We start from the raw sequence: 21,876 nt of genomic DNA on the forward strand, positions 1-21,876 counted from the left end.
ATCTGGTATTCGTGTCCACAAAACATACACAAATGACGTGACCCACAGGTTACCCAAGACGCCGTGAACGTGTTACTCCTTTGGTAGGCACTCCTGTTGCATAACATAACAGCCGGCAGCACCTCCCGTCATCATCCTCTCACCTTTCCGCCCTCTGCCTAGTGTATAAGAAAACAAAAATTTCTAATTGGCAATCAATGCCAAGGAGATTGGTGAGGACGGAGAGATAAATTAGTTGCAACTTTCTTCTCTTTGTCCACAGCGATGGCATTTCATATAGGTGCTGCCAGCAGTACGTGCAAAACCGTGAGTACACAAGAAAATTGGTCTTATTTGTGCAGCCACCCTTATCCGCCTCGGACGCGCAGAAATCGTTGGCGGGTGCTTCGTTATATCGGCTTAGGAAAGCAGAGGCAAACGCAGACATCCTTGGAAAACTGTTGCTTACCGATCGAGTGGGCGCGTCGTGCTTTTTTGAAATCTTGCGAAAGAAAACATCTTTGTACTTTCTCTCTATGTTGCTGCGAAGTACAGTTTTTTTATTTTTCTATGATGTTCATTTAATGTCACATTCTGTTTGCTACGCGAGAACCGACCGGAGCTTTATGTGCCCGCTGTGGTGGTTCAAAGCTATAGCTGCGATGCTACATCTCCATTCTTACATGTGCAGGGAGTTCAACGATGGCACAAGATAAAATATTCTGCGTCGGTTCTTTTTTTTTAATTTTCATGGGAAGAGGCTCGTATTAAACTCCAGTAGTCGTGGTATGTGCCACTGAAAGTTGTTTTCTGTCTCCTGAGTATCACCCACCCCCATTTTAATTTCGGAACGAAGAGAAAACAAGCATCTATCTCTTTCAGCTGGAAACTCATCACGAACATGCCGCAGACATCCTTTTTCAAACATTGCTTCGTCAAGAGTAGAAAAAGAGGGGAGTTAGATGGAAGGCCACTTGCAGCCTTTGTCCTCTACGAAAAGTTAATTAAGCGTTAACAGGGATTTGGAGTAATGAATATTATTACAGTCAAGGATAGGACGACGTGGAGCTCGCTGGCCAATCACTGGTGCTGTGTCCTTTTTGGCCGGCTGTCGTGAAGTTACACGCTGCCGCATTTCATCGCAGAAATTGTTTGTTTTCTCAAATATACAGATAAGCTATTCTATACCATGTCTGCAAGTCATACACGCTATATTCCGGGGCACTCTGCGGCAAGGGCGTCTCAAAAGGCTTCGTTTAATTGCACAGCGTCACCTGCAGGAAAAAGGCCTCCCAGTGGGCATTGAAGCTCCCTTGCACGTCCTCTGGATATTGAGGATGTCTGCAGGACGTCCAGGGGAGGTTCAGTTCCATCGAGAGGGTATCGGGCCAGACGACCCCGCGATCACTATCATATTACACGTAGTGGTGCACGGATTTTGCGCGCTTGGTGAACCGCCAAAGAAACCTCCACATTAAAAACCACCAGGGAACACTTAAGCTCTGCCTTAAGGGTATACCGCTATCGCGTTAGTGGGTTTCTTCAGCGGCCTGGGGTCCTCTTCACGTATTACTTCACAGACCTCAAACTGCGGCATAGTGACAAGACGAAATTAGACGTAATGGTCAGAGTGGACATCAAGAAGGCACTTGGTGTCCCCTCCAAGACGTCCACTGAAAGCCTTCTCCACCTAGGAATGCATAACACGCTGGAAGAACTACTCGAAGCTCCCCAAACAGGCCAAATCATGCGGCTATCAAGGACCAAAGTTGATAGACGAGTCCTCCAGAATCAGAATCTGCACATAGCGAAGAGAGAGGGGACAGTCCCAAGGGCTGGAGAAATAAACTACTACTTAAATCAATACCAAAAAACATGCATCCCGAACATAATCAAGAGAGAAGCCAGAGCTAGAGCTATAGAGAAGCATTACGGCAGCGAAAATTGCGCGTATTAGGTAGGCGCGGCGGGCCCTACGGAAGAGGGCATCTGCACCGTCGCGGTCATACACGAGAGAAAGCATATGGATGGACTCTCGGTGAAAACTAGTAAAGTTACGTTGGCCGAGGAAGGGGTGATAGCGCCGGCAGCCACTCACTTCGACGTCACGCACATAATTTCTGATTCTGAGCACGCCTGTCGAAATTATGCAAGGGGAAGAATAGCGACGCCTGCCAGCAAAATTTTAGCAAACGCGCGACATAACTCAATGCAGACAACAAAACAATTGGAATGGAAGGAAACGAGGCTGCGCACACAGCCGCCCGAGCGTGTCTCCCCCGGAGATCCACTGAATTCCCGGAATCCGTCGGGACTCCTGTACCAAATCCGCTTACGACTTATGCGGACATCACAGCATATCTGCGCCTCAGTAAGCCTCCAAGGGTCTGGATAGAACTGAGGAACGACTCCTCAGAAGGCTGCAAACGGGGTCATTTCTAAGCACTGAGATTCTAAAACACACACGCCCGACTTTTTCGGTCAACTGTAAGTTGTGTGAGATGTGGGCCGACGCATATCAAATGGTATGGGCCCGCCAGAAAAATCTGTCAATATAGAGAATAAATCAGCCAACAAGACAGGGCTGGGAGGCAACCCTGTAGGGTTGTCGGCTGCTGTGCCCGATGATGATGGTTGAATCCGGAACGTGGAGGCCGCGTTTCGATGAATGCGGGCTCAGTGCTGATGGAAGATCCCAAAGTGGTCAAACTTATTTCGGAAACCTCTGCTACGGCAAATCTTCCGCTCATCTTTCACTCCCTCATTCATCCCATCTTTCAGGACGCGGTTGTGTCCAACAAGAATTGAAATAGCTGGTGCGTCTTTCCTGTCCTCATAACCAACTTTCTGGCGTCGGCGCAGCTTCAGAACGAGGTGCTCCTTCGCGCAGCATGACTTGTAAGAACATCGAAAAAACGCCAAAAATTGCTGTCCAAACAATTTTCAATGTACAGCGAAAAGTCACAGAGTTTTGTTGTTGTTTCCTCCGTGACGTATAGCCTTTGATTCTTTCGAACTTTCGTTCCTGATGCAGGATGAGGACTGCACTAATGGGCAGCGCTGCGTAGACCACCTCAACTTCGCTTCCAGTTCATCATGCGACTCCGCCAAGTACTGTGAGCAAATACAGATATCCGTCTTTCATTTCCGCACTTAAGTTAGCCCTTTTTATCCCGGTCACGCACGTGAGGTGTGGATTAGACCGATGGCAGAGCTCGCCGTCAGAGACCCACAAGGCTGCGCATGCGCAGAGACGACGATATCGATGTCTATTGTAATCAAGCGCAAGCACCCATAACACTTAAAAAAAAAAACGAACGTACTAGACGCATGTAACAATTTTACACCATCCCGTAGAAGTACCGCATGCGTTACCAACAGATCGTTCATGAGGTGACAGCTCTGAGAGCGCAAGAAAACCAAGAAAGGGGGCGAAAGAAACGTCATCTTTGGGATTTTTGTGTGCACCGAAGAAAAAACGCCCTTCAGCAGCTTCCTGATGAAAAAATGTAGGATAAATTTCTTCCACCTTAAAAATGTAATTGTTGTAACTAGAAGTCTCGTGAGTATTTTGCGAAAAATGTTCGAACGTCGATGAGTTCGAAACTATTCAAGTTTGGTGCCTGAAACATGTTTTGTAACAAAAAATTCATTCTATTACCAATATTTTTCGATGTTTAGTTTCCCTATTAATTTTCTTATGTCACTCTCATTGTTGACTACCGCCTGCGACGTCAAAGCTTACAGCTAGCAGTCAACGACATTCGCCAGCTCTGATATAAAAGAGGGGATGGCCCTACTGCAAAAGCGAAGCCAATGGCACAAGGAAAATTCTTCCAGCATAACACCCTATTTTCTGTCTAACTGCACCTATTTAGAGCTAAAGGTTTAGAGGGACACTGCGGACGTTTTTTGGTGACCAAAATACCTAGTGTGACACTCAACGCCATTTGAGATGGAATTTCAAGCCCGTCCTTTATCTTTCAGGTATTAATGTGTCGAAGACGTCGTGCTCGGTAAGTTACTATCGTCAAGCGTCTGGAACCTTCATGTCTCCTGAAGGACTCTGGTTTCTATGAACGGCAGTGCACTAGGCCAGTCGGGATTAGTATTTGCACGTGGCTGCTTACATTTCGTGCCGCCGTAAGTGAAGCACTGCTTGTTTTTGTGACTGCAGCACACAGCTTATTTCGGCTATTGCCGATTATTTCAGTGAAAGGAAACCGATTCTTGTGTTTTAGATAAAATGCCGTGTCTTCGGACCCTAAAGGTAGATATCACAGGACGTGCAATTACAACCAGGAGGTAGTAATTTGGGCCAAACTGGTGATTATCCGCAGAGCACGCTGTGGGTTGTGACAATTGTTGTCTTGGACTTTGCCACGCAATCATTAGAAACTGTATTCGGAGTGTCGCAGGAGCAGCCTTCATGACGGATGCAAAGTGATTGTTACAGTGGGCTAAATTTGTGAATATCATGCCGTACGTGCCAGAATCACGATCCTCTTCCGGACCACCTTGCTGAGGGAATTTTTTTTGCAGCTAACAAAGCTGACGTTCAGTAACTAAAATTTCATTTCTCTAGCAGAATAGCACGATCAAAAAAGATAAAGCAATGTGTCCTGAAGGCGCGGTTTTATGTCGTTCATTATTTTCATCAGCCTAAATCAATGCTCTCCATCATACTTTTTTTTTTCAAACTGAACTTATTCAAATGAAATTTTCCAATCTCTTTTGATCCTATAGTCTACAGTAAGGAAACGAAGATGCAGCAAAACTTTGTTAGACGTCGTAGAAGTTTTTTGTTAACACGCAAAACTCACATCACGGCCACAGCGGCCTACCACTAATTTGTACTTCTGCAGGCAGAGTTATAGTTTGCATAGAAATCTCAGTATAAAACTAGTTTTTCAGATCACTTTTACGGAAGGACGGTCTCCACGGCTGGGCCTGGCTGGGCCTCTAGGACTGGATTAGCGCCTCTGAATTTTCAGAACAAAACGAAGACCGCACCACAGAGTACGCGCTAGACATGCGTAATGCGAGATTGTCGTACCTCGGTTCCCTACAAAGTATCAGAGATCAGTTCATGTCTTGGGCAAAACATATGAGGGCTCGGGACAACATGCAAAAGCCGATGCATCAATGCCTGAAATTACCCATGTCACAGAAGTGTAAGATGATAAAAATTAAGCTAGGTATTTTCCTACCTTCCGGAAAAATACACGGTGTCGTATTCTTCGCACCTCCATCATTAGTCAACCCACGCGAGTGTTTAGAAGAGCGGCTTCGCCATTGCCTTCTCGACAACTGTGACAAAGCCTAAAATGCTTGACGTGCTTCACCGGAACAAGAATTCCCCATTTACAAAACTCTCAGACTATGTGACACTCACTCCTCGGGAAATTAGCAAAGGTGGGGCGTTGCGCTACAATATCTATTCACCTGCCGCTCACCGCATAGAACACGTGGATTGGTTTAGATTCCTAGAAATAGCAACCATACCCGATGCTCCTCGCCGGCATCGTCGGAGGAATTTAATCTGTGCTTAAAATAATCGATTCTTGTCCTCCCGGAGTTCAACGCGCTAACTTTGCAGTTGTGGCATGACATCATGCCTGGTATCCGTCAACCTGCTGTATGCCTGGTTCTGTCGCATGCGTTAACATCTGTCTCACAAACCTTTGCTTCACGAACCGCAATCCTTCAAGAGCAATGCGCTATCTTCCTGGGTTTCTCGTCTTTTTGTGAGGAAGACGAAATAGGGCCTCTCGAAAGGTGTTCAAAAGACGACATGTGCGCAACAAACCAAACTCATTTATTCGCATTTCAACATTCAACATCATGCAACAAAATTCAAAATCATTTAAAAATTCCAGTTTCAAAATGTCAACTAATGCAGTGCCGCTAAGGTGGCAGTTGGGGCTAGTTAGTGCGACAGCAACGAGTATACAGCGAGGAAGAAACAGTGTTCTTGCGTATAAAAAAAATCTTTGCCTTCATTTTATTCGTCGTCTTAACAGTGCGAAGACGGCCTCACATGTCGACTGAAAGACTGTCCTACCTCGCCGTACGAATGTGAGTGCTTCAGTGCCGTATTCTGAGCCTATGGCGCGAAGATTATTGACGGCTTTGTTTTATACCTGTGTGACTCTGTTTGTGAAATAAAGTTTACTGAAGACTTTACACGAGCAATAGTGCAATGAATCAGAATGCCTGCATTGTACTGAAGGAATCAGAATGTAGTTTAGTTTATTGACAAACGAATACAACTGTTACAACTTTGATTCAGACATGTCACATATCTTGGTATTTTAAAGATGCATAGGAAAAGTCTCTTCTTATTTTCTTTTCTAGTGGATAACTTTGTTTATGCTTGTCATCCCCCGAATTACGAGATGTACTTTGGAAATTTTTGTCCAAGCATTTTCCTAACCTTGTAGTCCAGTAAATGTATAAGTAAACAACCACCATCCTTCTGCACTTAGCGACAAAATTTAGTTAACCAAAATGACTGGAGGTTGGGCGTCCGAAAGGTGGCCTTACTTATGCTCATTTATTTTGCACACATTGAAGCTAACCAAAGCACCAAACTCTTTTTCTAAGGCTTATCATATAATTTTCGGAGGTATCTGCGTAATTTTTGACGCACTGCAAACCGTGTTCAGACTTAAAGCACGCGGTCTACACAAAAATCAGACGACGAATGGTTGCGAAGACAGGAATAGTGATAGCCACCAACTATGATGTTTCATTCTAGAAATCTTTCTTTTCCAAAAATTTTTGGTCCAAAACAGGACGTAAAGAGAATCTTCACGAGTACTGAGATTATTCTAAAACCGAGTTTATGACTGAATTTTTTTTTTCAGAGTCAATATGTTCGAAACTGGCTCGATAACTTACGGCCTTCATTGGGCAACATCGGCGACGCATATGTTTAGGTTGGTCGCTGGACAATAATGGAACAAAACAAAGGCGGCTAAATTTGGCGTATTTTCTCGCACTTTCCAGTATAAAAAGTACTTACGCTCGTCTTGCACTGGGCGCAAATGCCGCGTTCTCTCCTTCCATACACTTCTCTGCACCCTTGCAATAACAACATATGTAATAAGAGTAATTACTCATTGACATCCACCCGAGCGCAGCCATACCGCTACAAAGGAAAGCTATACAGCTTTCTCAGAAACTTCTTAGTTAAAAGAAAATTTGTCCTGGTCCGAGGTTCGAACCCGGGACCACCGCTACACCGGGGCAGCCGCTCAACCAATAGAGCTAACCGGGACGGCAAGCTTACGGAAGGGCGAAAGTGAATTGATCTATAACTCGAAGTGGGAACTGTGTTGGCTAAATGTTTAATGGAATCCCTTAAGGTGGAGTAGAATTGTAATAAGGGAGTAATTACTCATATACATCCATCCGAGCGCAGCCATACGGCTACAGAAAAAAGCTACACAGCTTTCTCAGGAACTTCGTAGTTAAAGAAAAATTTGTCCTGGTCCGGGGTTCGAACCCAGGACCACCCCTTCACCGCAGCAGTCGATCCGGTGAAAAAAAAAAAAATTCCTTTCGTAATGGCATAGAATACCACTGTTCGCAAATGTTGTACCATCTTTTGTTCTTAATCATGTGTTAACTTTGTGATTCTAGATTTCTTCTCGATATTTTCGCAGGTGTTTTTGTTGAAAATGAAGACACCAGATGCGGGGGATCTAACGTAAGTTCCTCTGAACAGAAGTTTGGCCGCGGGTAAGCGAGTAAAAAGTGACTAATAAGAACGGTAAACTGGGCTAGTTGGTAGGAATTCATACTGAAACTGCGCAAAAAAACGAAGACACAGAAAAGAAAACACAGAAGTTGATAGTTTGCGCCCGGGTCGTGCCTTCTCGTTCTGTGTCTTCGTTTTTTTGCGCAGTTTTCAGTATGAATATAATAAGTGACCACCAGGTATGGGTACGCAACCAAATTATCTTACGCAAGACTATGCTCAAGCTGAAAACAGCATCAAAAAAGGGTGTTGTAGCTATATAAACGCGTAATTTTCGTACGGCAGTTTTTGCATTATGCTACGGACACGCATAGCTTGTCACTTTCGGTGTTATAGAGTCGCGCTGAAGTGATTTTTTATAAGTAAAGCCTTTTAGCTTTTCGCGTGGGCAGCTCAAATACCGTTCAGAATCAGGCCCTTTTGTTGCAAGGTACGTGACGGCACAAGTGCTGCGGGTTTACCTTGAAATACCTTGGAGGCGAAGGCGGTCGTCTGGCACCTTTTGCGATATGAGGAGCAGCCTTCGAAACTGCGATTATAAGCGTCATCCAATGTAGAAAACAAAATGAGAACGAGATAAAATATAAGCATCGTAGGATGTCTGAGACCATCTTATAAATTTGGGATAATATGTGTAGTTTACATTTTTTTTAGGGGGGGCGGGGGGGGGGGGGGGCGGATTTGTATTTCTTGTTCGTATGCTAAGATAGGTATTCAGGCTCATCGAACGAATAAAATGCGGTACTTCAACTTCAAAGCTTTCATTACCAGCGCTTAATGCACAGCGAGGAGTGGTGAAAGTTCGACCATTTTTTTCACCATTGAGGTGCACCGTGTAGCGACATCGCTGCTTCGTTCAGGTTCAGGTTCCTTTTGTAAAATGAGGCGCCTTGCTTGAAAAGCCTTTGCGGCGAGTTATGTGTCAATGGTGTTCACAAAAGAGAGCCAAAACAGCGCTCTCAATGAAGCTTGTCTGTGTTGACTAGTCTGAAGCGTCTAGTTACACTTGTCCATTGTTGCGCAAAATTCGGGCAAAGTTGGACGAGAAAGGTTGACAAAGTGCACGAAAGAGTTGTTTAGGGGTGAAGTTTAAAGTAAGTGTGTACAATAAAGTATTTTCTGGGTATAGGGCGGTCAGCAGCTGGCGCAGCGCCGAGTTAAACGGACATGAATAGTCAAGGCCCTTGCCCTGCAGCTGATGTAGTTGGGCTGAAAATGAATGTGATAAGAATAAATCTGATGAGCTGATCAGAACGATTAGCAAATACCGCCCCTGCTTTAGTCATGTCCAAGATTCTTGGCCAAAAAAAAAAATTGAATGGTAAACTGTATGGTACTGATATAGAAATATTGAGGGTAATGGTCCATTCTTCCGATGTGTTGCAAAATATTTATTTTATAGTGTTTCCATCAGTCGTCTCGAGCAGTTGAGACTGCCGTAGAAAACCATTGGGGAACACTTTTTACGACAGCCAAAACGTTAATAGCAAAAAAAAAAATGTAATCCTGCCGCCGGGGGATCTGCGGAATACCATATACGAAAAAAATGGTCTCATAAACTTTTTCCCACTCAAAAATACTTTTTTTTCCAGAAATGTTGGGTATGGTGGGATAATTGTAACAGCGGTAGAGCTCAGCATCGCGACTTCGGACAGGCAAGTGTCCTTACGTATACTCAAATCTTAATGCAGGCTCCCACGTGTTCCTCCACGGAAATTTGCGGATACCAGTCAACTAATCTCAATTGCATCAGGTGTCCTTGCTATGGAACGCACAAGGCTGTGTGTAAGTACGCGATCAGATCAGAACTTGGCGTGCTCCTTCCTTTGGACTAAGGTTACTGGGCTTTACTTTTTCGCAAGCTTTTTACTATATACTTTTTGAACTCTTCATATCTTATTATTTGAAGAAGAGACCTGGGAGAGTGGAAGAAAGCAAAATGAGCCGGGAATAAACGCGAGTTGATGGTTTCATAGTTCAAGTAAAGCAGAAGAAATTACTTTGGCAGGTCATGTTATGCCAAGCCAAAATAGTCGATGGTTTCTTAGTGTAAAGGAGTGAGTTCCAAGAAGGGAAAAGCGTAGGAGGAGCACCGAAGAGTGAGGTCGGCGGATCAGATTGAAAAGTTCGTCAGGATAAAGTGGCGGCAGCTGCCACAAGACAGGATTCACTGGAGTAATACGTGAGCCCTTCGTCGTGCAGTGCACGTAGTGAGATTCAAAATGATGTTGATGATGATCAACGTCAAGACGGTATAAAATTTTGCCCCATATTTCTTTCATTCTAACTATTAAAGGGCAGCAACAACGTTTCTACCTCACTGGGCCTGTGGAGGATATTAAGCCAAAATCACTTCTTCAGAACAACTTCCAATAGTTCATATTGGTCGGCCGTTCCAGCCCTGTGATTTAGTGAGCATAAAGTTAACCCTAATAGTAATTATAATAGTAAAAATTCCAGACAGGCAACTGTGTTTACATGAGTCTTTCGACGTTCTCTGTTATAGGTGTCACCCGAACATCTAAAATCTCTTGCGGCGCCAACAGCATAGTCTTCGTCAAGAGTGGCGGCGGCTACACGTGCAATGGATGTGCCTCGGCTGCTTCTGTTTTGACTGGTTAACGAGCGGCTTCCCCTGATTTACACAACTAGGCATCCAAGATCAATCGCAAAGAATATTTTGTACCGCTGCTGTTGATTTCGGGGAAAATAAAATTTCAAAGAGAGGACCGTAGTGAAGGGTTCTTCGCTAAACTAGTGCGGCGACGTCTTCAGACTCCGCCGCCTTGTCCTGCGTTGCCTTTGCTTTTGAGCAGCCATCTGGAATCAAGAAAGTAAATGACGCAGTAACTGTGTCACATATCTCGGTGGACACCCGAACCGCGCCGTAAGAGAATACATAAAGGAGAGAGTGAAAGAAGAAAGGGAGAAAGTGGTGCCAATGTGGAGGTCGCCGGAATAATTTCGACCGCCTGGGTAACTTTAATCGCACAGCACACGAGTGCCTGTTGCGTTTCGCCTGCATCGAAACGCGGCGGCCACTGCGGTCGGGTTCGAACCCGGGTATTCGAGCTCAGTAGACGAGCGCCTTAACCACTCAGTCACCACGGTGGGCCCATTCTTCTGCTGCATTCTGGGTAATCGCTGCCTTAACCCATAAACCTTGTACCAATCAGCCTCACATTTAATCTGTGACCTTCGAATCAAACAAGAAAAAAATGAAGAAATGCTGACAATCGCACATTCAGAATACGAGTTTCGAATTCGTCATTACAACAATAAAATCAATGACTTCTTCATTGCATTAACAACACCGTAACTATTTTCTTCTAATTCTCACACAGCTTCAAAACTGACCCGACTTTATGTGAAGCTAATCAGCTAAAGTTGCTTATCAAGTTATGACCATTCGGAGGTTCGTGAAAAATTACTGTTGCTCAATGTCTAAATCAAAACACTCGTAATTTCAGGACTATAGTCCGCACTCCGTGTAAAAATCCTCAGTGCTAAATTATGGATGGAAAAGAAATCTATTCACTAATTTTCTGGACCCGGGACACAATCCGCAGGTGCGGGTGTGCGTAGAGTACGCGATCCGATGATGCTGCCAAAACGTCAATCTGCTTCTTTTCGCCTTCTTCGGCGAGTGTTTTAATCAACCACTGAAAAAAAAAGTGCTTTGGTCTGAGAGCCCGTCATGATCAACATAATCAAGACTTTTGTAGCTAACAAGGGGTATCATCTTTGTGTCTACAAAAGTTTCGTCATCGCTGCTTTCTTAGTTTTGCTTTTCCTCCTCGAGAGTAGACGCCTGTAGCATTCACTTCACACTCTATCTTCTTGCGAGGCGAAACACTCAGCATCTCACCGCGTTGGCCGATTGTGACACCAGCGAGGCCATGCGCGTGCCTTATGAAGTGAGGCGCCGAAGATACGACATGTTCTTTATTTTCAACGTGTGTTGTAGAGAGAAGGAACAAGATTTTCTAGATCTAGAGATAGCGGTTAGTGATAGTACTCATGCGTACACCAGCGCTTCCGTTCTCATAGTTGCGTGCATGATGTAAAACTCTCTTTCCTTTTTCATTATGCCTGATGGCAAACAGCTCGAAAAAAAAAAAGCCGGAGTCACATAGCTCATATTTTAGCCAATGTGTGTTTTAGACCTAATCGCTAGTAACCTTTGACGACGTATATCGTTTTATGTTAGGCATATGAAAGCCCAAGTAACCGCTGCACCATTCTCTTCCTCCACTACTCGTGTGCTATCAGCAACAGGTGAGCCTGAATGCGTGTACGGTGCTCAGCTGTTCTTTTCTCTTTGCTTACTCTCAACATAAAGGCAAACGTGAAAGCAGTGCTCAAATCAGCATTAAAAATGTTGAAGATGCATAGTGTGAAGTGGGCATCCTTCTGCGGTTAATTAAATAAATATAGGTCGCCAACTTCACCTCCATTTTGTTTTTGTTTTTAATGCACTGATTACGGTCTGCTCACGGAGCGCCACCTGGTCCACGAATACGAAACTCTTAATTGTCATTGCTGACTCGGATATATCAGCAGCAAGATAATCGGTCAATAGCCTCATTAAAACCAAAAGGCCAAAACCAATTTGATTTAAGAAATTTGGTTTGGTTTATTGGGGTTTAACGTCCTAAAGCAACTGAGGCAATGAGGGACGCCTTAGCGAAGGGCTCCGGAAATTTCGACCACCTGGGGTTCTTTTACGTGCACTGACATCACACAGCACACGGGCCTCTAGAATTTCGCCTTCATCGAAATTCAGCCACCGCGGCCGGGATCGACCCCGCATCTTTCGGGCCAGCAGCCGAGCGCCGTAACCACTGAGCCACCGCGGTGGGGTTTAAGAAATTTCGAAAGTGCCTCACGAAAACTTAAGCACACTAAAACTTAGATGCAGCCCCATATGCACGAGAATGCCGTTTTTCCCAATTTTGTTAGCAAAAAAAAAAACAAATTTATGGAATCCTACTCGCGCTCATGCCATAAAGACTCAGAGGCTAGATTGAATTTACTCTTTCCAAGACACTATAAACCCTAGACCCGGTCTAGGGTTTATAGTGTTACAGGATCTCTGTGCGTTACAGGATTGTTACAGGATCTCTGTGCGTTGGAATTTGAAGAATCGCTACGCCATGCGCCGATGAAAACTGTGACTTATTCAAGCAGATAAGAACTGTACAAAGCACACCATTCGGTAAAACTGAAGCCAGTTAGAATTCTAGTTCCGCATGCTTCGACAGCTTGGCATAGCACTTAAAAATTAGCACCAACTAACTACAAATCACGTCGGTAGTGCCTGCTTAGTCTTCAATAAAGCAACGAGGAAGAAATTTCATTCAACACGTCAATCGCCCACGTCTCTTTTTTCTCACCGCGGCAAAGAAAAGCGAAAGGCATTCACTTTTTTGTACAGGACGCTTTTGCTTTCACTCCTTCCTCAGACACAGCCAACAGTACGAATCAATACACGCTCTTAAAACTGGACAGAAGACTAAGAAAAATGCTCTATGCTCGTCATAACACTAATGGCACAGGCGTCGCCTGTGGCAGAGCCCCGCACAACCTGATCATTAGATTACCAGTTTTAAAAGCCGTGACGGGTACCATGAGCTCACAAGTCATTTCCACTGCTGTCCTTCCGCCACTCAGGACCGCACCTCACGCGATGCTGCGAGTGGTCTTTATTCTCACTCTGTCAGCAGCGTAAGAAAAGAGAGTTCGGATCAGTTGAGATTTTACTGAAAAAAAAAAGCATCGTATGTAAACGGGCCGTTCAGAGCACTCGAGGAAGGCTATAGACACAGCATGTTGAGATTTTACTGAAACAAAAAGTATCTTATGTAAACGGGCCCTTCAGAGCACTCGAGAAAGGCTAGACACAGCAAGAAGGCACTTTAACAAAGTCACCAGCTTGTGTTAACATAATCAACGGGAAGATATCTAAGTCATGCTACCACGGGCTCAAAAATATACGGCGCATGATCATATTTTTATCATAGCAAAGAGGTGGGCCATAAATTAAACTCCTTACACTTCTTCCATACTTTGCTGTGCGTATCAGCGCTCAATACTCGGCCTTGGCAATACAAGAACCGTTGTGAGCGGTTGATAAATCACAGTATCGGATGAAGTGAATGTAATCATTTAAGATACGACACGTAGTTCAATCTACGGGTAAGATAAAAAAAAAAGGCAGCCAACCCCCACAGGTTGCCCGCAGTTTCAATGGGAATAGTTCAAAGAATCACAAGTCAGTGTAACCCAAGGCACACCAAACGTTACCATCACTTCAGCCATATTTGTGGAAACTAGGTTCCCACACCTGCAACAAAAGAATAACTAACTAAGCCTCAGGTGAGCGGCATAGACACCCTAACTAAAAAACCACTAAAGTCCAGTTCTTCAGGATTCGCAATATGGCTAGAATGGTTGTACAAAGGTGTACAAAGAAGATATCAGTCCAGACACTACATAGCATAAGCCATCTCTGTACTAAAAGACAGGGGAATAACTACCTGCTCCACAGTAATTTTCGTTCTCTAGAGTGCACGGAAAAGTTCTGATATTTCAAGAGGGACCTTAAGTAGCGCAAGGTTTCATTAGTGGGCATCCTTTTTAACAGGCTTTGAACTGAGCTTCTTATAGATGCTCCTGTGAACAGCGACCTTACGCCGACTGGTGTCGGCGGCGAGCAACGAGACACATTTCTCGGATTCATGTACTCGCCTCCGAGGCACTCAAATGCCTTGCCGAATTGCCACATGCTTCGTAGCACGTCGTTGCATCGGTTGGCAGTGTCATTTCGCTCACATCCCCTCGAGCAGATGGCGAGAAAAAAAAGCTGCTGCTCGTTGAAGGCCTCCAACGATCCAGGTAACAAAAACTGATTGTGTTCGTCGTCATCGTTCACATCAAGCCCTTGTAGCAGAAGTTCTATTGCTTTGGCTGAAGAATTGGAAGGGTATTTACAACGAAGTGGTGTCTTTGATGGTCGATTCCATGGCATCCAAGCAACCTGGGCGTGCTTAACTCTGAGCCTTATACCGGCTCGAATCATCTCTTCAACAACTGCAAAACCCAGACCGGCGTAGTTGAAAGCTCGCGGAAATTCGGGCGAAAACCACGGCTTGGTGAGTAGAGAGGTCGGTACAGTGACATGACGGTCTTCGACTATGGCCCGGGTAGACAGGACGTATTCTTTTGTAAGGACCGGCTGAGGAGACTCCAGGGAATCCAGCTCCCTCTGCTTGGAGGCCATTAGAGCTTTGAGGTACGATGTTAGAAAAGAAGCATTGGTGTGGATTTCTTCGATATCAGCGGTCGATGCGGCGGTGGTCAAGTCCTCTTCAAGAAGTTGTCTCGGGTCCAGTAGCCTCACGGTCACGTCGGAGGCACCCAAGTTACCCAAAAGCCTCTTCAAGAACATCGCGGCTGACGTCACGCTGTCGGTACTGACGTCCTGAGCCATGACGACCGCCAGGGGTGCAAGCCCGGTGACGCCATAAACAGCGTGAAAGCAGCGCTCTTCGGCGTCGGTGTTGGTCTCGCTTGGCATTCGGAAGCGGAAGTCGGTAAAAGGGCCGAGCTGCCTGACTACCTCCCAGAAAACGTACTGCGTGATCGAAATCGGCGTTACTTCTCCAAAGATTCGATTCACGAACGCGGCAACAGATGGGCCCTTGACAACGACCCGGTCCCAGAAACGCTTCAAGTTTGCTTTCCACTCGGGTCGGTCGAGTATTCCGCGTTCGGTGAGGTTGAAGAACACCAAGATCTCGTCATCCTTCTTCATTTTCGAATAGAGTCGAAGCACCACGTCTTCGGTATGCCAGACCGACCTGATCGTAACTTTAATCCTAGCGGCGGGTGTAAAGCCGAGCAGAGAGAATGTGTTCGCCATGTAGTCGTCGTACGTGCGTTTTTTAATAAGCACCAGGCGCTTCAAGGTCCATTCACCGAGGGCTAGTCTGCGACGCACACCCAGCAGCTGCTTTTCGACCGCCAGTTCAAACAGGGTGTTGATGTTGTAGCGAACGGCTAGCTTCAAGATGAGGCCCAAAGGTTCGGCGAAAGCATAGTCCTTGGCGATATCGATCTTCTGCTTCCGCAAGAAGTGCACAAGGGGTTCAACACCTTTGATATGGTCCTTGACGACGCTGACGCATCCCTGGTAGAGGGAGGCAGAGCTCTGAAGCTGCGTCGGTGTCCCGTACTCCAGTGCCCAGTTGGCCAGAACCGCACGAACCTTGGAGAGAATTCGCTCGCGGTGGTCCAGGGACGGTCGAGAAGTGACCGTGAGGTCGGCAGCGCCGCAAGAGAAAAGGTAGAAGTCGTCGCAGGGATCGGTGCCCATGTCCATGGAAGCCGCGATGTGGTCGGCCAGCTTGATGCATCCGGGCGTGAGGCAGGCCCGCTTGGGAAGCAGCCACCTGAAGACGTCGGCGCCGAAGTAGAAAGCGGCACACGAACCGGAGGCGGCTGCCATCAGGAAGCACAGAACGCAGGTGACGTTCCAGGGGCACGAGGGCCGGATTACGGTTGCTCCTGATGCGAGAGTTTGCTGTCAAACAGTGACAACGCGTGCGAATTAGAGACACGTGGAGAGTTACGGTGGCAATGTTAAGTGGCTGGAATTCTAAATATGTTGGTGAATAAATTCAGTTCCGAACTTATACTGCCATTCTTTCCCTACCTATCGCTGTGACTGAGACAATAAGAAAAGAAAGAGCGAATGGGAAGTGTGATGACCTTTTAAGGTATGTCACCACCTTTGAAAAAGCGTTTTTTTTTGGAAAAATGACATTTTTTCTTTTGTATATTTTGGGAATCCCAAAACATTCAAAAATGTTTTGCAGCAAGAATAATGTTCGTATCTTATTTTGTTAAAAAGTTATAGCCAACTTTCGAACAGGTGGTGAACAGTTCTGAAACCGAAACTAATGTGGTTTAGTAACAGAAAATGATAACTCGGCAATAATCAGCGGCGTATATTGAAAATTTTTTGTTTTGTTTTAGTCTGATATGTAAAAGATTACTCAAAGGCAATTTGTAAGGCTTCTTTTGTTTTTTAAACATTGTTTTAAATTTCTGCAAGGTTGATGCATGACGCTACAAGCGTCTCAGTTGTTTTCTTCGCGCTGTCGCTTTGAATGCTACCGAATTCGTCCTTCAATGAAGGCAGCAGAAGTAGAGCAGATATTTTGAGGGAAGCAGGCATCTAATCTGGCCACCACACTCTCGTAGCATGTTGCACCAGTGACCATTACCATTTGGTGAAGGCCCAACGTCAATCAACGGGTGGGGCAAAACATCTCCGCAAAAAAGAACGGGCTGCAACAAATGCCAAAAGAGAGCTCATATCAGCTAAGGAGGGCCCTAGCTATGAACCTGGAGGATTTTAACTTCCTAGGGCATGATGATCTTGTTTCTACAAGGATTGAAAAACTTTAATCTTGTTTTTCTCAAAACTATATTTCTGGCACTTTCGTGTTGCGCAAACAGTCATAACTTCGAAATAAATAGATATTTTTCAATGAAACTTTGCACGCTCTTTCCTTTGTTATTAACCTATGCAATGAACTAAGATAAATTAAATCGAATGGTTAGTTTTGATATAATCATGTTTTATGTCAAGGAATGCAGGCAAAAATGACACATTTTTTTGTTTTCTTTGGCATTTTTGCTATAACTTTTTTCCCAATTATCGGATGGCAAAGATCCTAGTTGGTTGCACAGTATTGTTAGTTGGCTAAGTCTATGCCAAAAAATTTAAAATTCCTGCTGTCCATTCCCTAGATATGAATGTTTGCATAACAACCAAGTTTGGGCATTTTTTTGTGAATAATTAATACCAGCATGGCTTTTTTCACTCTTTCTTGCTTTTCAATATCATATAAAACGGTGCTTTATAAGGTAAATGTGAAATAAAAATTTAATAGCTAAAATTAAAAAAATTTTTGAAAAAGGTGGTGACATACCTTAACAAGGTTGAGCGTAAAAATGAAAATGTATGTGACTAAGAGTTGGTGTCTAGAATAAACAGGCTCTGGTCAGGTTTACCATTGCATTCACAATGAACCTGTAACAAGAAAACGGTAATTTATATGCATTCTCTTAACAAAGAAGGAACGTTTTGTTGCCGCTACCCTGGAAACTATACTGTCCGACCGAGATTATGTAAAAGTAACCCATTTGAAGGAGTAACAACATTGCACAAAAAAAGCGCATGACACTCCCCGTCATCCTTAAATAACGATAAACGCAACAGCTACACGCGTGCCCTTTTGCACTAAAGTAACATTGCTGTTACCACGCCAGCCAATGATTCTGGGCCGCTATCACAAGAAGTTTAGTACCGCATTAAGACACATGCGTAGATGCTAACTGAACCGCCAGGCACCAATAATTTCCTGCAGATCCTGAAACCCAGTTTGTGCTCAGCGAATACTCTAGGATTCGCCGTCGGGTCAGGGCGAGGCCAGCGCGGTGACGCGCCCGCAACTGATTAGCTCGGCTTGTGGCACCAGACGAGGCGGCCTACCTTGCTTTCTTCTATCAACCCTGACGTCACACGTATTACTAACGAACAGTGACGCCGAAAGGAAGAAAGATATTCGGGAAGCAGCCGTTATTAAAACCACCGCCTGCGAATTTTAGGCATTCGTCTCGAGGCGCGCTTGAATATATACAAGGAAAACCAGGAGCGCACTTCACCTTGTGGACAAGTTCAGTTCTGTCCTAATGTTCGCGCTCAAGTGTGGCGGCATACCCGAGTCTAGTGAGAGCGAATACGGGTTAATCTACAGGCTTTTAAACCGAAAGCTGTCGACTATTACCAACTGCATCGGCATCGCAATATCATTCAGCTTTCTCGGCTGAGTATCTTGGTAAGAGGTATACGGAGTCAATCCTCACTAATCCGGCTACTGAGCTCCGATTCAAAGGATGCTTAAACCTGCTTGGTAAATGCCAGACAGCGCAAAGTTATTTGAGAGCCGTTGACTTGCGAAGGCACCCCTCGGCTAGGAATGACTAAAGCAAGGTCTTCACCCTTTCGCTACCGGCTCCAGTTATCAGTTACCGACTCCAGATTTGGTGTAGAACTCTACAGAAGTCGTAGGCCAACGGCAGCACTCACCGATCCTCCAGCTGAAATAAGCTCAGGCGAGCGGACCCGCCTCGACGGTCGGCTCTTCCGCGGCATGGCTTCTTCTTCTTCTTCTGTGAGCGCAGTCGGCTCGTGCTCCTACTACCGTCTTTGTCCTTCGCAATTTCAGCCATCGGTGAAAGCTGTCAGGCTGATCATTATTTGCACGACGAAAAAACCTTTTCATTTTCACATTTTTCACTAACTTTAAGGCTGAATGCGAAGCGAAGGCGCATAATCGTTGGGGCTTCTATGTCTAATTTGTAAACTGCGAAAACCTTTGAACTAACATGATGAAAACGGCGTGCTATAGAGCCTGGAGAGGCAAAAGAAGCGGATTTCACGAGTTCCTACAAGCAAGCAAGAACTTTATATAATCCTAACCATTTATAACGTACTAGAGAATACAGAAGAAAAGAAAATTGAGTAGTGACACCAAAAACAAATTGTTATGACGAAGCGAAGATAAAGAATAGCTTGCTTCTGTTAAAAGTCATAGTATTGCACTGGATGATGGATCGATTTCTGGCATACTCTTTGAATCGGGATGGTTGCTAGTGCCACTTACACTCGCAAATTTAGGTGGCAATCTAATTTGTTCGCAATTCTTTTATCTTTCAGTCTTATCCTAGTTCTCCGTCATTCTAAGCTATTTCTTTCCAGGTACCAAGCAACGCTGTGTTGATTTCTGTGACGACTCGCGCAAATTTTATCGTTCTAATTTTACGCTGCCAGCGTTCTATAGTCCTCTCTTCCTCGGTTGCACTTTCGATGTGCTAATTAAGCCTTCACTAAACCTGAGACTCGCAGCTTCAGGAAAGCAGACCATGTCCGCCTTGATATCTGGAGTTGCAACTGGATGTGGTAAACTCAGGAAGCGGTGTTCCTAGCGACGCGACGTACGATAGTGACGGGAGTTGACTGTAGCTACCACTGGTACATCAGCACGAAGCGACAATACTTGGCGACGGAGCAGCGCGTTTCGGCAGTGTTGTTCTACTGCGGCAGTTACGCTCATTTAAGCGTTTAGTCACCCCGCGTGGAGTGTCAGATACCGCCCGACAAGCCTCCACGGCTTGGACTGGCATGCTAAATTATGTTATCTAAGCTGTTATCCGTAGTATAAGAGTTGTAATTATCATTACTGCTTTCAGACGAGTGGAAATGCTTTAGAGCTTCGTTTTTATGACTACAAGTAGCATGAAGCAAAATAAGAGCGATGATGAAACTCCTTCCTTCTTCAGCACTGACATATGCAAATGAGAGGAATGTTATAACGGCACAGTGACAATGAGAAGGAGCGAGCGTTAGCGTAAGAAAAAAAAAAGACGATCGATCGATTTTTCTACTTCGGCATATTGCGAATTCGGTGCGACAGCACTGCCCGGCTATTGTTTTCCATTGTTTATCAAAGGTTTCCATCGTTTGACGTGGTTATGCTGTGCATTTCTATGTGATTAAAGTGGTATATCAAGTTTATTCTGCGTGTTGTGTGTGTTTCTATGGCATGAAAGGACCGCAGCAGATACCCGACACAATTTTTATTTCAGTCGCTCTATGCAACGCATATCAGTGCATATTCTGTAGAAAATCCGGCCTCATCGTTGTCGGCAGTATTGCAAGCGGAAAAGCAGGTGGAGACCTTCTTACTAGGTCCCGCGGCCTGGTGACGTCATCACAACTAGCTCACCGTGACAGGTGGTAAACACTGCAAACTGCACATGGTGACCTAAATACGAAGGCCGATCAAAATGCAACACACACATGTCCAGAATGTTTGGACAAAAGTTTTGAATGTCGGAATAAATTAAGATACTGCTATGTTACGTCAGAACGTTTTGGGCAGCCAGCATCATCAGCCGGATGATCGCCGCGACAGAGACTGCAACTGGGCACGTCATATGTGCAAAGGTCTGAGGATTTCTTGTCCCCGCAAAGTCGGCGACGCGTCGCTGATTTGCAAGCTTTCATGCTGTGACAAAAGCGCCAGCAATTTCTGCATTGCAAAGGTCGAGGTTGTAGCGGATCGACGCGGTACACTATGGGCCAAACCTTAAACTCAGACGAGCACGAAAACCCCACAGATGTTGTGATCCTGGACTCTGTCGGCACACGCGAGCCATCAGCATCTCTGATAGAGCGGAATACTGATATCACACCAACGCCGGCGTCCTGAAAGTCCTCAAGCATTTCCTGACGAGAGTCCGATGTGTCCACCCTGCGAATTATGCCTTTGGTACAAGCAAGTTGCTCAGGTGTGAAAAGTTTAACTGGAAAAGAGGCGAATGGTGTGCAATGCAGCAAGTTCAAAACAAACTGCTCATCCGAGGAACGGCACAGAATGTCCCTCCTGCCAAAAGGACGCCCCTCACAAATTTCCAAGTGGCGGCTGGTAACAACCTTCAGCTGCTCCTGGATCATTTTAGAGCGTTTGAGTCTTAGGGCTCCGTCTCTAATGGGTACAAGCGCCACCCGAATCTCACTAACGCCGTTCTGTCCGAATGAATCCAGGGGCAAACTTTGGGCCGGCAGATTGGTGAACCATGGCGCCGAATCTCCGCCTGAGGAAGCTAACGACATAGCTCGAAGCCTAAGGGGACATTAAACCTAACTACCGCTTAAATAAATTTAAAAAAAAACCTGGCCATAACGCCAACACGTGGAACGGCCCCACCGTAGGAAAGCGAAGAGGGAGCCCGGAGGAGGCAACAAGATTGAAGATAGTAACAGCCTACGGACAATCTGCGGCGCTCAGGACGGGGCTAAGAATCCATTCGTTATCATCGTCTTCATCTTCGAGATCCAGATCGTCTTCGAGATCCAGATCTTCCGCCGATCTCTTCGTACTACGCAGTCTCTGGTTTAGTAGCCTTGGAGAGGGAGCAAATGAAAACACCCTGGAAACAGTTCTAGCTATGATGCTGAAGCTCCCTAAGAAGGCTTCCATGAGCAGTGGGTCTGA

General features: G+C 45.3%; 2 protein-coding genes across 2 annotated transcripts; one reads left to right on the top strand and one right to left on the bottom strand.

Moving 5' to 3' along the window:
* The first annotated feature begins 1,600 nt into the window (after window positions 1-1,600).
* On the top strand, window positions 1,601-10,366 carry LOC149331956 (uncharacterized). Its single transcript, XM_089557445.1, has 7 exons — window positions 1,601-1,747; window positions 3,014-3,095; window positions 3,967-3,995; window positions 6,003-6,057; window positions 7,650-7,693; window positions 9,436-9,529; window positions 10,251-10,366. The coding sequence occupies exons 1-7, from the start codon at window positions 1,601-1,603 to the stop codon at window positions 10,364-10,366; spliced, it is 567 nt and encodes a 188-aa protein (XP_089413571.1).
* A 3,910-nt stretch (window positions 10,367-14,276) lies between these two features.
* Window positions 14,277-18,971, bottom strand: LOC149331957 (endothelin-converting enzyme 1-like). Its single transcript, XM_089557447.1, has 2 exons — window positions 18,906-18,971; window positions 14,277-16,328 (listed from the first exon to the last, which is right to left on the bottom strand). The coding sequence occupies exons 1-2, from the start codon at window positions 18,969-18,971 to the stop codon at window positions 14,280-14,282; spliced, it is 2,115 nt and encodes a 704-aa protein (XP_089413573.1). The 3' UTR covers window positions 14,277-14,279.
* Window positions 18,972-21,876: the final 2,905 nt, after the last annotated feature.

The sequence above is a fragment of the Amblyomma mixtum genome, chromosome 8 (genome assembly GCF_055824585.1).
Source record: "Amblyomma mixtum isolate Tamu chromosome 8, ASM5582458v1, whole genome shotgun sequence".
Lineage (NCBI taxonomy): Eukaryota > Metazoa > Arthropoda > Arachnida > Ixodida > Ixodidae > Amblyomma > Amblyomma mixtum.